Consider the following 15,361-nt stretch of genomic DNA (forward strand, 5'->3'; position numbering starts at 1 on the left):
TCCCAGAGCCATTCCCCTTAAGCTGCTGATAACAACTGTTTCTGGAGATAGCGCTTAGTCTACAATAGTCATAGGCCTGCTCAGATACTTGAATCACTGATCAACACAACTGGTTGAGGTAGGTGAGCAGGGCTTTTTTCATGCTGCCTACTGTCCATCTTCCCAGGATGTGGTTTCCCACAGTAAGAAGCTGACGGTGAAGAAGAGTAAAGAAGAGCTGGCTGCAGGAGACAGGCAGGGCATCAAGGCACTGAGCAAAGACAAGAGGAAGAAACTAGAGGCTTACCAGCACCTCTTCTACCTGCTGCAGGTGAGTTCGAAACACAGAACACACTAAGACGCGCACACATTCTCTTTTTTTTTTTTTTTACCCCTTTTTCTCCCCAATTTCGTGGTATCCAATTGTTGTAGTAGCTACTATCTTGTCTCACCGATACACAACCCAGCCAGCCGTACTGCTTCTTAACACAGCGCGCATCCAACCCGGAAGCCAGCCGCACCAATGTGTCGGAGGCTACACCGTGCACTTGGCAACCTTGGTTAGCGCGCACTGCGCCCAGCCCGCCACAGGAGTCGTTGGTGCGCGATGAGACAAGGACATCCCTACCGACCAAGCCCTCCCTAACCCGGTCGACGCTAGGCCAATTGTGCGTCGCCCCACGGACCTCCCGGTCGCGGCCGGATACGACAGAGCCTGGGCGCGAACCCAGGGACTCTGATGGCACAGCTGGCGCTGCAGTACAGCGTCCTTAACCACTGCGCAACCCGGGAGGCCATGCACACATTCTCACACACATTCTCACACACATTCTCACGCACATTCTCACACACACACTCACACACACACACACACACACACACACACTCTCTCTCTTACCTCGATCTCATCTCCTCTCCACAGACCAACCCTTCGTACCTGGCCAAGTTGATCTTCCAGATGCCTCAGAACAAGTCTACTAAGTTCATGGACACAGTGATCTTCACCCTGTATAACTATGCCTCCAACCAGAGAGAGGAGTACCTGCTGCTCAAACTCTTCAAGACCGCTCTGGAGGAGGAGATCAAGTGAGTGGAAATTTCACATGTCCCAAATCGTACACCTCCCTTATACAGTTACTACAGATGGTCTAGCCTGGGTGACATGATTTCTTTGCACTCATGATAAGGCAACGATGTACAGAATCACTGTTGAGTGCAACAGACAGTAATCCACGTTCCCTCCTACTTCATAACTCAAGGATCCTCTCCAATCATATACAGTATTATATATAAGTTGTCTGATGTTTCCTGAATATAAAGGATTAATATGGTTGCATGATAAAATGTCTCTCTTGCTCTCCCTCAGGTCCAAGGTGGATCAGATCCAGGACATCGTGACTGGGAACCCCACGGTCATCAAGATGGTGGTGAGCTTCAACCGTGGAGCCCGTGGTCACAACACGCTGAGGCAGCTGCTGGCACCTGTGGTCAAGGAGATCATCGAGGACAAGGGCCTGGGCATCAACACCAACCCTGTGGAAGTGTACAAGGCTTGGGTCAACCAGCTGGAGACCAACACTGGAGAGGCCAGGTGGGGCACACACACAGACAGTGGTGGAAAAATACTTTAAAGTACTACTTTAGTTGTTTTTTTGGGGTATCTGTACTTTACTATTTATATTTTTGCCAACTTTTACTTCACTACATTCCTAAAGAAAATGTAAATTTTTGTCAACTTTTTTTACTCCACACATTTTCCCTGACAACCCAAAGTACTGCTTAGCAGAACAAGAAAATAGTGAAATTCACACACTTATCAAGAGAACACGTGGTTGAACACGAGTGTTGGAGTGTGCCCCTGGCTATCCATACATTTAAAAAAACAAGAGCATGGTCCGTCCACTTTGCTGAATGTAAGGAATTTTAAATGATTTATACTTTTACTTTTTGATATTTAAGTATATTTTAATAATTCAATTTACTTTTGATACTGAAGTATTATTTTAAACTAAATACTTTTAGACTTTTACTCAAGTAGTATTTTACTGGGTGACTTTTACTTGAGTAACTTTCTATTAAGGTATCTAAACTTTTACTCAAGTATGAAAATTGCATACTTTTTCCACCACTACGCACACACACACACACACACACACACACACACAGACAACATGCGTACACTCACACAAACATACACTGACCTCAATGTTCTCCTACCTCTCTCAGTAAACTGCCTTACGAGGTGACCCCGGACCAGGCCATGTCACACGAGGAAGTACGTGCCAAGCTGGAGTCCTCCAGTCGGGCGCTGCGGACAGCCACAGACAAAGTGCTCAACTCCATCGTGTCGTCACTGGACAACATCCCGTAAGTCTAAGGCCTGGTTGGAATTCTTCAAAAATGTGTCCTTTTTCCTTTCCTGCTCTGGTCAAAAGTCGTGAACTACAAAGGGCATAGTGTTCCATTTGGGAGGCAACCCCAGTGGTGTGTTAGTGGAAGGGTAGACAAAACAGTGCTTAGAGAGGCCAGAGGGTTACAACCCATCCATGTTACATAGCTACTGGTTTAGACAACTGTTGAATCCCCACTCTGCAGTGCTTAGTATACTCCACAGGGGGGCATCAGTGTTATTTAATACAACAGACCAAAATACAGCCCTCATTTTCTGAAATTGTCATGGTCCCCTGCATTTTATGTTGATGCGCCCCATCATTTGTGCATCAATTCACTATGTTGTGTATTTTTAATGCATGCTGGTTTCACATCTTCTCCATGTTTTTTGTTGTTGTGCATGTAGCTATGGCATGAGGTACATTGCAAAGGTCCTGAAAAATTCACTTCATGAAAAGTTCCCAGATGCTACAGAGGATGAGTTGTTGAAGGTACAAGGCTTAAGTATTACATCTCATGAATGTCCTCACCTTTGCCATTCATTCACCTTTCGTTCATGATGCTGTTATTGGTTTGGTAATATCAAGTTCCTTTAGTGTTCCCTGACACTGTAGTCCCCATGGAAATATTCAGCAACTTCAGTTTGTACTGATTAATACAGGTCTTTGACAGCCCTTTGTGACGCCATGAAGCTATGTTTAACTGTGTGTGTGTGTGTCGGCTGTCAGATTGTAGGGAACCTGCTGTACTACCGCTACATGAACCCAGCCATAGTGGCTCCAGACGGCTTCGACATCATAGACATGTCAGCCGGAGGTCAGCTCCACTCTGACCAGCGTCGCAACCTGGGCTCCGTGGCAAAGATGCTGCAGCACGCCGCCGCCAACAAGCTGTTCGAGGGAGAGAATGCCCACATGACCCTCATGAACAACTACATCTCCCAGACCTACCAGAAGTTCAGGTGAGAGTAAATAACTACAACTCCCAAGCCTCTTGGCTGAGGTTCAGTTAAGATGGGTCTGGGAGTTGTAGTTTTCTATCTGCAGGCCCGTTCCGAGATAATAAAATAAGTGCTTATTCACAAGGGTTGGCCTTTGTCTGCGCTATGTGCTGCGCAGACTGTTTACTGCAGCACTTTATCAATATTTATTTGATCTATAAATTCCCTCATCTCCAAGCTGTGCATCCAATCCTTATTATGGAAAGATGTGTGAACCTCTGTAGTTCCTGGCTCAGGCCGACGCTCGTGGACAAACAGAACCGCTACCCCAAAAGAGCTGTTGGCTAGCAGACCTCTGTAGGACTAAAACTGTCACCATATTTTTAAATGTTACATTCACTCCGAGTAGAACTGCTCCTGAGACTGCCATGTATAGAGACATGTGCCATCTAATAAAGCAGAAGGGGATGAGATAAGAAAAAGAGCGGGCTTTACCGATAAACGATTTGGAGGTCAGGGCAGGGTTAAGTTGACATGAGAGCAGAGGTGAGTCAGGAGAAAGAGGAAGTGTCTTTGTGTGAATGTGCAGTGTCAGCAAGGAAGATGGTGTGGGAAATGGGTCTTCACTAAAACTCAATACCACACACACACACACACACACACACACACACACACACACACACACACACACACACACACACAGAGCGAGAAAGGGACAAAGGGTTATGTTCCCTGAATTCTCTGCCCCGACCTCCTACAGCATTGACTTATCTTTACTGGAAATCAGTTCGAACTCCAGCCACTATTAAAAAAGCAAAGACTAAACCCTAATTCAACAGGATATGTTTTGTCTTTAAAGGGAAATTCTGCCACTTTTCAACTCAGTATCTTCAACACCATGCTAGTCTCTACATACAGTGCTGCTTGAAAGTATGTGAATCCTACAGGGCTGGTCATTCTTTTGCTATAAAATATTAAAATAAACATAAAATCCTTATCTAAACTCCAATTCGTAATAAATACATTCCAAGTAAATGACAGACACAAAAAAAATGATATATTTTCTTTATTTAACAAAAACTTTGATGTGTGCAAAAATGTGAACCCCTTCAGTCAATAGCTTGTGGCACTTCCATTAGCAGCGATAACTTGGAGTAAATGTCTCCTATAGCCAGTAATCAGTCTCTGACATCTGTTTCGAGGGATTTTTGCCCACTCCTCCTTACAGAACTCAGCTAATTGAGTGAGGTTTGAGGGGTGTCTGGCATGAACTGCCCGCTTCAGGTCCAGCCACAGCATCTCGATTGGATTCAGGTCTGGACTTTGACTTGGCCAATCCCCCCCAAAAATTTATTTCTCCAGAGCCATTGTTTGGTAGATTTGTTTGAACGATTTGGGTCGTTGTCTTGTGGAAAACCCATTTTGACTGATGGCCTGACGTTCTGTTCAAGAATCTCCTGGTACACCTCAGAATTCATGGTTCCCTTAATGATGTGGAGTCGTCCAGGTCCAGAGGAGGAAAAGCAGCCCCAGATCATGACATTCCCACCACCACGCTTGACTGTTGGGATAAGGTTGTTTTGGTAGTGCACAGTTACCTGAGATGCAGCAAGGGAGGTCTGCAAATCCCTAGAAGTTATGTTTGGGTTGGCTTTTACCTGATTTATTATTGCTCTTGGGGATATTTTGGAAGAGCATCCACTTCTAGCCTGAGTTGCTGTCATGTTAAATGCTCTCCATTTGTAAATGATTTGCCTCACAGTGGACTGATGGAGCTCAAATCTTTTTGAGATAATTTTATAGCCTTCACAAGACTGATGTGCTCTCACTACCCTCGTCCTGATGTCCTCTGAGATCTCCTTTCCTCTCGGGATGGTGTGCTTTGCATTCACCTGGTTAGATAACACCAAACTGACCAGGTTTCTTATCTCTATTTATCAGAGTCCCGTCCAAACTCTTTCCTAAAGACCTCTCCTTTGATTGGTTCATTTGGTACCCAATTATTTACCCACCTGATGCTATTTACCTACTTGATTTAACCAATGCAACTTGGGGTTCACTTATTTTTGCACCTGCACCAATTCCTTTTTAATTTCGTTTTTCTACTACACACATGATTTCCTCTACACTAACATATGGTATTGGTAAATATAAACCTGTTATGTCAGATCAAAAATAATTATTCTGATTTAAATTAAGATTTCATGGTAAAAATTTAAGAAATATGTAATTGCACAAGGTGTTCACATACTTTCATGCAGCACTGTATGTGAAAATGGCCTTAATGTTTTGGTTTATTGGCTAGATATCAGAAATCTTTGATAATACACTACATGACCAATAGTATGTGGACACCTGCTTGTCGAAGAGTCTCCTTCCAAAATCATAAGCATTAATATGGAGTTGGTCCCCCCTTTGCTGCTATAACAGCCTCCACTCTTCTGGGAAGGATTTCCACTAGATGTTTGAACATTGCTGCGGAGACTTGCTTCCATTTAGTCACAAGAGCATTAGTGAGGTTGGGCACTGATGTTGGGCAATTAGTCCTGGCTCACAGTTGGGGTTCCAATTCGATGGCGTTGAGGTCAGGGCTCTGTGCAGGCCAGTCAAGTTCTTCCACACTGATCTCGACAAACCATTTCTGTATGGACCTCACTCTGTGCACTGGGGCATTGCCATGCTGAAACAGGAAAGGGCCTTCCCCAAACTGTTGTCACAAAGTTGGAAGCACAGAATTCTCTAGAATGCCATTGTATGCTGTAGCGTTAAGATTTCCCTTCACTGGTATTAAGGAGCCTGAATCATGAAAAACAGCCCCAGACCATTATTCCTCCTCCACCAAACTTTACAGTTGGCCCTATGCATTCGGGCAGGTAGTGTTTTCCTGGCATCAGCCAAACCCAGATTTGTCTGTCGGACTGCCAGATGGTGAACCGTGATTCATCACTCCAGAGAACGCATTTCCACTGCTCCAGAGTCAAATGGCGGTGAGATTTACACCACTCCAGCCGACGCTAGGCATCATTACACATGGTGTTCTTAGGCGTGTGTGCGGCTGCTCGGCCATGGAAACCCATTTCATGAAGCTACCGACGAACATTATTTTGCTGACGTTGCTTCCAGAGGCCGTTTGGAACTCGGTAGTGAGTGTTGCAACCGAGGACAGACCATTTTTACACACTTCAGCACTCGGCGGTGCAGTTCTGTGAGCTTGAGTGGCCTACCACTTCACGGCTGAGCCGTTGTTGTTCCTAGACGTTTCAACTTCACAATAACAGAACTTACAGTTGAGCAGGGCAGAAATTGAAAAGGTGGCATCCTATGACGGTGTCACGTTGAAAGTCACTGAGCTCTTTGATATGCCATTCTACTGCCAATGTTTGTCTATGGAGATTGCATGGCTGTGTGCTCGATTTTATACACCTGTCAGCAACGGGTGTGGCTGAAATAGTCGATTTCACATACTTTTGTATAAATAGTGTATCTTCAGAAATGATTAATGATTTTTCTACTACCCATTTGTCCAGTAATCTTCCTGCTGAGGTAAAAAACCAACAGAATGCTTTGATCCCGTCTTTCAGGGTGTTTTTCCAGGCGGCGTGTGACGTCCCTGAGCCGGAGGAGAAGTTTAATGTGGATGAGTACTCTGACATGGTGACTCTGTGCAAGCCTGTCATCTACATCTCTATAGATGAGGTTATCAGCACACATTCGGTAAACCCAGACTATCTGTGCATCCCAAATGGCACCATATTCTCTTTACAGTGCACTACATTTGGCCAGAGTGCTATGGGCCCTGGTTAAAGGTAATGCCCTATATAGGGAATAAAGTGCCATTTGGGACAAGATCTTGGACTGTCTCTCCTTTTCCTTCCCCCTCTCTTCTGGTCTCCCTCTTCGCATCTCTCTCCTTTATCTTCCCACTCTCTTCTAGTCTCCCTCTTCCCATCTCTCTCTCTCTCCTTTTCCTTCCCCCTCTCTTCTAGTCTCCCTCTTCCCATCTTCCTCTCTCCTTTTCCTTCCTACTCTCTTCTAGTCTCCCTCTTCCTATCTCTCCTTTTCCTTCCCACTCTCTTCTGGTCTCCCTCTTCCAATCTCTCTCCTTTATCTTCCCACTCTCTTCTAGTCTCCCGCTTCCCATCTCTCTCTCTCTCCTTTTCCTTCCCACTCTCCTCTAGTCTCCCTCTTCCCATCTTCCTCTCCTTTTCCTTCCCCCTCTCTTCTAGTTTTCCTCTTCCCATCTTCCTCTCCTCTTCCTTCCCCCTCTCTTCTAGTCCCCCTCTTCCCATCTCTCTCTTTTTCCTTCCCCCTCTCTTCTAGTCTCCCTCTTCCCATCTTCCTCTCTCCTTTTCCTTCCCCCTCTCTTCTAGTCTCCCTCTTCCCATCTTCCTCTCCTTTTCCTTCCCCCTCTCTTCTAGTCTCCCTCTTCCCATCTCTCTCCTTTTCCTTCCCCCTCTCTTCTAGTCTCCCTCTCCTCTCCATCTCCTGGGTATGAATGAGAGGGGTGATGGTGACAGGGAGGACATCAGAGGTTCTCATAGCCAAATGTCTCAGATGTTGACATCCTTTTTGGCGTTGTTAGTTTCACTCTCTGCTCACCTCACCCACATGGATTACAAGCACAACAATGGACATGACGTGCATTATACCCCACTGACAGACATGCTCAGCTTTTATCTTGCAGTTACAGAGTTTAGGATTTCCTTACTGCAACTTTGACACACACACACACTGCACGCACACACGCGTGTGCGCAGTAATAAACAGAGAATACTATATTTTACAGTAACGTCTCAATACATGAACGAAATACATCCCCAAGGAGGATGAGATGAATGGAGGAAGGGATGGATGGATGACCCCCTCCTAGCACAGCTGTGTCCAATGCCATAGGAAGGCAATGGACGTCCTGTCATTATCAATCTCCACGTAAAGAGGAAGAGAGGGCTGAGCTTGGTATTACTGCAGAGCTGTGCTAAGAGGGGGTCATCTATCTGTCCTTTCCTACATTCATCTCATCCTCCTTGGGGATGTATTTCGTTCATGTATTGAGACTTTACAGTAAATAGTATTCTCTGTTTATTACTGCGTGTCTGTGTGTGTGTTGCCCTGTCTATAAAGACAGGGTAAACATCAAACTGTTATCACACACAGCATACATACAGTGTGGGCTGGAGAGGCCTAGTCTTGGAGGAGTGTGTGTCTGACATAATGCACCTGTGTGGTGTTCTTTGTGTGTATCCTAGCTAGTGTTGGAGCACCTGGAAGCAATCTCCCCCGACCACAACGACCTGCTGCATGAGCTGTTGCAGGACCTAGGGGACATGCCTGACGTGGAGGCACTGCTGGGTATCACAGACACCCCTACACCCCTCACCCTACCCCTACACCCCTCACCCTGCTCCTACACCCCTCACCCTGCTCCTACACCCCTCACCCTGCTCCTACACCCCTCACCCTGCTTCCTACACCCCTCACCCTGCTTCCTACACCCCTCACCCTGCTTCCTACACCCCTCACCCTGCTTCCTACACCCCTCACCCTGCTTCCTACACCCTGCTTCCTACACCCTGCTTCCTACACCCTGCTTCCTACAACCCTCACCCTGCTTCCTACACCCCTCACCCTGCTTCCTACACTGCCCACACTATACCTCCTACACCCCTCAGTTCACCTTCATCCCTGCCTCCCAGACACCCAACGTTATACAGTACCAGTCAAAAGTTTGGACACACCTACTCATTCCAGGGTTTTTCTTCATTTCTACATTGTAGAATATTAGTGAAGACATCAAAGCTATGAAATAATGTATATGGAATCATGTAGTAATCCAAAAAGTGTTAAACAAATCAAAATATATTTTATATTTCAGATTCTTCAAAGTAGCCACCCTTTGCCTTGATGACAGCTTTGGACAATCACACTCATTCTCTCAACCAGCTTTATGAGATAGTCACCTGGAATGCATTTTAATTAACAGGTGTCCTTGTTAAAAGTTCAATTGTGGAATTTCTTTCCTTCTTAATGCTCTTGAACCAATCAGTTGTGTTGTGACAAGGTAGGGATGGTATACAGAAGATAGCCCAATTTGGTAAAATACCAAGTCTATATTATAAGCAAAGACAAACAACAGTCTATTTTTTATTTATTTAACCTTTATTTAACTAGGCAAGTTAGTTAAGAACAAATTCTTATTTTACAATGACGGTCTACCCCGGCCAAACCCTCCCCTAACCTAGACGACGTTGGGCCAATTGTGCACCGCCCTATGGGACTATCATTACTTTAAGACATGAAGGTCACTCAATCCGGAAAATGTCAAGAACCTGTAAAGTTGCTTCAAGTACAGTCGCAAAAACCGTCAAGTGCTATGATGAAACTGGCTCTCATGAGGACCACCACAGGAAAGGAAGACCCAGAGTTAACTCTGCTGCAGAGGATAAGTTCATTAGAGTTACCAGCCTCTGAAAATGCAGCCCAAATAAATGCTTCAGAGTCCAAGTAACAGACACATCTCAACTGTTCAGAGAAGACTGCGTGAATCAGGCCTTCATGGTCGAATTTCTGCAAAGAAACCACTACTAAAGGACACCAATGATAAGAAGAGACTTGCTTGGGCCAAGAAACACAAGCAATAGACATTAGAACGGTGGAAATCTATCCTTTGGTCTGATGAGGCCAAATTTGAGATTTTTCGTTCCAACCGCCATGTCTTTTTGAGACGCAGAGTAGGTGAACGGATTATCTCTGCATGTGTAGTTCCCACCGTGAAACGTGGAAGAGGAAGTGTGATGGTGCTTTGCTGGTGACACTGTCAGTGATTTTATTTAGAATTCTATGCGCACGTAACCAGCATGGCTACCACAGCATTCTGCAGCGATACGCCATCCCATCTGGTTTGCGCTTAGTGGGACTATCATTTTTTTTTCAACAGAACAATGACCTAACACACCTCCAGGCTGTGTCAGGGCTATTCGACCAATAAGGAGAGTGATGGAGTGCTGCATCAGATGACCTCAACCCAATTGAGTTGGTTTGGGATGAGTTGGCCCATAGAGAGAAGGAAAAGCAGCCAACAAGTGCTCGGTATATGTTGGTACTCCTTCAATACTGTTGGAAAAGCATTCCAGGTGAAGCTGGTTGAGAGAATGCAAAAGAGTGTGCAAAGCTGTCAAGGCTACTTTGAAGAATCTAAAATATATTTTGATTTGTTTAACTCTTTTTTTTACTTTTTATATATATATTTTTTTTAACTATATGATTTCATGTGTTATTTCATAGTTTTGATGTCTTCACTGTTATTTATGTAGAAAATAGTAAACACAACACTGAGATCCATTTACAGTACAGGGCTGAATCTTAATTATAAAATAAGTGTTTGTTACACAAACTTCTGTGTGAATCATGTAACGCTTCGACCCAGTCTCAGAATGAGTATACAATATGCCCTTCTCCACTAGGACTGACAAAAGTACACATTAGTTCTCATACCAGGAACCAGCCTGCAAGGATAGCTAAACATATGTTTCTCTGTTCTCCAGGTGAAGGGGTGGTGGATCCTAACAATCCCAACAAGGAGAGCACCCTGAGTCAGCTGGCAAAGACGCAGATCTCCCTCAGCCTCACTAACAAGTTTGAGCTGCTAGAGGGCGATGACAAGGACACGAAAGGCCTGATGATGAAGTAAGACACTGGATCTTCCCAAATGGCCCCCTATTCCACTAAAACATGGGAAATAGGGTTCCATTTAAGACGTATATTGCTATGAACAATCTACCCATTATTTATTCTTCATTACGGAAGCCCATTAAAATCCCCATAAAGTTAAACACACACATGGGAGAACTGCACAGTGAGAGGTTTTGTACTGAGCGAGCAAAAGAAGCCAGAAGAAACAGTTTAAATGTGTTTGACTTTCCAGTAGGTTTGAAAATAACAGAAAGGCTGGCACACTGAATATGCTCCCAATTACCACTTTTATTGACAACGACGTGACCTGACAAAGATCCTTGTGGATCGAAATGTTGTCAATAAAGATGGTAAGTATGAGCATATTCCGTGTGCCAGCCTTTCTGTGCTTTTCAAGTTTCATTAGCCCAGCACCTAGGGTGTGGTATGACCACAAACTTTTCTATAGACGTTCCAGTAGGTACATACATAAATAACCACAGTGGCTATCGCTCAGTGACAGCTCTGTGCTCTTTCCTGCTCCACTATCACTTCCTATCCTGCCAGGAAGAGGTTTAGTGGCCAGGGTTATCTTGCCCATGGACCTGCTCATTTTAGATAATGTATTATGTTTCTTTGAGGAAAAGGCTGTGTGTTTAAAAGATGGTTTCTGTTCTGCTGATGTGACTGTGCTCATCATGTTTTTTGTGACATGAACACCAATCCAGCCAGTCACAACTGATCATGTGGTCAAGAAAAACTCCTGGCTCTACCTATGATACTATACATGGCAGCTCTGTTTATCTGACCTACAGTAGTTGAGGTGAGAAGCCATGTTAGGGCTCTGTTGTGTCTCAGTCTCTCTGTGTGTCACTGTGGTCCTGGCCAGTGTCGGACCAGCATGCACCGGGGCAGGAAATGGGAAGTGTGACTGAGTGGCGTCATGTCCTACTGCAGGGTCAGTGGAACAGTGACGCATTTGTGTGTTAACACAGCTAAATGTTTCCTCTTCCCCAGAACCGAGAGAGGCCAGAACTCAACACACTGCCAATTATTTTCAAACCAAATCAACGAGACTTTGAAAAACAGCAGTCACGTACTGTAACAGCTAGCCAGTAAGAGGCCAATGTTTGAGCTACACTGTTTTGTTAAAATTACATTAATCCCACATATTGTACACAATCACCCAGTCAGTGCTAGGGTTGAAGGGCGGGAACCCGGTTACCAAGATTTTCTGAGATTTATTGCCCAAAACCACTCAATTTTCCCTGGATGAATAACTGCGAGAAACCGGTAAATTATAATAAATTATTTATATGAACAGCATGACGTGATATGGAACTGTTAAATTATATGCAATGTATAAATTTGGCTTCTCTACATCCTCTGCATGATGAATCATCAACGCTTATCTATCCAAAATAGATTATCCTGTTCTAGATCGACTATACAGTGCATTTTGAAAGTATTCAGACCCCTTCACTTTTTCCACATTCTGTTACGTTACAGCCTTATTCTACAATGGATTCAATTGTTTTTTCCCCTCATCAATCTACACACAATACCCCATAATGACAAAGCAAAAACAGGTTTTTAGAAATGTTTGCAAATGTATTAAAATAAAATAGTGAAATATCACATTTACATAAGTATTCAGACCCTTTAATCAGTACTTTGTTGAAGCACCTTTGGCAGCGATTACAGACTCGAGTCTTCTTGGGTATGACGCTACAAGCTTGGCACACCTGTAGGCCGCATGTGCTGCACCAGAATCACATGTTGTCACCCTGCTTTATCATGGTTTAAACGATGTGTGTAATTCCAGTCCATATAATACAATATGGTAATACTGTTCACACTCAGGAAGATTAGCCTGCTGGAAATAGTTTCATTTATTTACCCAGGAGAGTATTTAGCTAGCTACACAAAAGTAAAGTCTGCAAAAAAGAAAAGTCCTCTCACTGTCAATTGCGTTTATTTTCAGCCTACTTAACATGTGTAAATATTTGTATGAACATAACAAGATTCACCAACTGAGTAACAGTCAGTATCTGGTGTGGCCACCAGCTGCATTAAGTACTGCAGTGCATCTCCTCCTCATGGACAGCACCAGATTTGCCAGTCCTTGCTGTGAGATGTTACCCCACTCTTCCACCAAGGCACCTGCAAGTTCCAGGACATTTCTGGGGGGAATGGCCCTAGCCCTCACCCTCCGATCCAACAGGTACCAGATGTGCTCAATGGGATTGAGATCCGGGCTCTTCGCTGGCCATAGCAGAACACCGACATTCCTGTCTTGCAAGAAAACACGCACAGAACGAGCAGTATGGCTGGTGACATTGATATGTTGGAGGGTCATGTCAGGATGAGCCTGCAGGAAGGGTACCACATGAGGGAGGAGGATATCTTTCCTGGAACGCACAGCGTTGAGACTGAGCTTGTTGCCTTTGCAGACAGTCTGAGGATGCTGTGATACACCGCCCCAGACCATGACAGACCCTCCACCTCCAAATCGATCCCTCTCCAGAGTACAGGCCTCCGTGTAACGCTCATTCCTTCGACGATAAACGCGAATCCGACCATCACCCCGAGTGAGACAAAACCGCAACTAATTTGTGAAGAGCACTTTTTGCCAGTCCTGTCTGGTCCAGCGACGGTGGGTTTGTGCACAAAGGCGTTGTTGCCGGTGATGTCTGGTGAGGACCTTGTGCGTTCCTGGTGTAACTCAGGCAGTTGTTGTTGCCTTCCTGTACCTGTCAGTGTCTTAACTACCATTCCACAGGTGCATGTTCATTAATTGTTTATTGTTCATTGAACAAGCATGGAAAACAGTGTTTAAACCCTAATTATTTTTGAAAGACAGGGTCCTGAAAAAGGGACGTTTCTTTTTTTGCTGAGTTTATATTGACACTCTTTCAAGTGAGTGGATTTAGCTGTTTCAGCCACACGTTGCAGACAGGTGTGTAAAATCGAGCACACAGCCATGCAATCTCCATCGACAACCATTCGCAGTAGAATGGCCTTACTGAAGAGCTCCGTGACTTTCAACGTGGCACCGTCATAGGATGCCACCTTTCCAACAAATAAGTTTGTCAAATTTCTGCCCTGCTAGAGCTGCCCCGGTCAACTGTAAGTGCTGTTATTGTAAAGTGGAAACGTCTAGGAGCACAACAGATCAGCAGCAAAGTGATAAGACACAAGCTCACAGAACGGGACTGCTGAGTGCTGAAGCTCGAAGCGCGTAAAAATAATCTGTCCTCAGTTGCAACACTCTCCGAGTTCCACATGACCTCTGGAAGCAACGTCAGCAAAATAACTGTTTGTTGGGCGCTTCATGAAATGCGTTTATGTGGCCGAGCAGCTGCACACAAGCCTAAGATCACCATGTGCAATGCCAACTGTCGGCTGGCATGGTATAAAGCTCGCTGCCATTGGACTCTGGAGCAGTGGAAACACATTCTCTGGAGGGATGAATCAGCATGGCAATTCCCCCGTGCACAAAGCGAGGTCCATACAGAAATGGTTTGTCGAGATCGGTGTGGGAGAACTTGACTGGCCTGTACAGAGCCTTGACCTTAACCCAATCGAACACCTTTGGGATGAATTAGAACGCCGACTGCGAGCCAGGCCTAAAGCCCCCATATTAGTGCCCGACCTCACTAATGCTCTTGTGGCTGAATGCCGTGGGGACTTGCTTCCAATGTTCCAACGTCTAGTGGAAAGCCTTCCCTGAAAAGTGGAGGCTGTTATAGCAGCAATGGGGGGACCAACTCCATATTACTGGCAGTGATTTTGGAATGGGATGTTCAACAAGCATTATTTTGGTCATGTAATGTACATCTATGGGCCTCTATAGACCTATTTATATACTTTATAATGCTTTTGAATGACACTTCCAGTTTTGGCGGGAAATACCAGGTTACCCGGGAGAAAAGTGGCTTATTCTCGGGATGGAGCATTTGTAAAATACCTGTAAAATATTGAAACCTAGTCAGTGCCCTGGCCTGTACAGTATATTATATGTGTATGATAAGGTTTCATATGTAGTGCGTCCCAAAACACATCCTATTCCTTATATAGTGTGCACTACTTTTGATCATGGCCTGGGGCTGTTGTCAAAAGTATTGCACTACATAGAGAATAGTGGATGTGATGCAACCTAGGTGATGTGTTCTCTTTCTCTCTGTTTGTCTGTCAGAACTAAGAAGCTGATAATGGATGTAATCAGGATCCAGCCAGGAGACACTCTCCCAGAGACCCTGGAGACCCCAGCCTCTGGCCTCCAGGTGACGACATAATCATGACCCCCTAAACCAGCCCAGCACCCCACTCCTCAGATGCTTCTCTATTAAAGTGGTTTGATTTCCATGCTATGCCCTTTGT

The 15,361-nt window shown here is 44.9% G+C and overlaps 1 protein-coding gene across 2 annotated transcripts in view; it reads left to right on the forward strand.

The window, feature by feature from the left end:
• LOC139389261 (ras GTPase-activating-like protein IQGAP2) overlaps window positions 1-15,361 on the forward strand; it is a 79,621-nt gene that overhangs the window by 59,868 nt on the left and 4,392 nt on the right. For both annotated transcript variants that reach the window (XM_071135813.1, XM_071135814.1), the window contains exons 24-33: window positions 167-310; window positions 902-1,065; window positions 1,346-1,570; window positions 2,206-2,346; window positions 2,777-2,861; window positions 3,099-3,331; window positions 6,892-7,024; window positions 8,557-8,659; window positions 10,852-10,993; window positions 15,177-15,264. In XM_071135813.1, coding sequence (XP_070991914.1) covers window positions 167-310; window positions 902-1,065; window positions 1,346-1,570; window positions 2,206-2,346; window positions 2,777-2,861; window positions 3,099-3,331; window positions 6,892-7,024; window positions 8,557-8,659; window positions 10,852-10,993; window positions 15,177-15,264 — 1,458 coding nt within the window. The remainder of the gene's footprint in view (window positions 1-166; window positions 311-901; window positions 1,066-1,345; window positions 1,571-2,205; window positions 2,347-2,776; window positions 2,862-3,098; window positions 3,332-6,891; window positions 7,025-8,556; window positions 8,660-10,851; window positions 10,994-15,176; window positions 15,265-15,361) is intronic.

Source organism: Oncorhynchus clarkii, chromosome 30, assembly GCF_045791955.1.
Source record: "Oncorhynchus clarkii lewisi isolate Uvic-CL-2024 chromosome 30, UVic_Ocla_1.0, whole genome shotgun sequence".
NCBI lineage: Eukaryota > Metazoa > Chordata > Actinopteri > Salmoniformes > Salmonidae > Oncorhynchus > Oncorhynchus clarkii.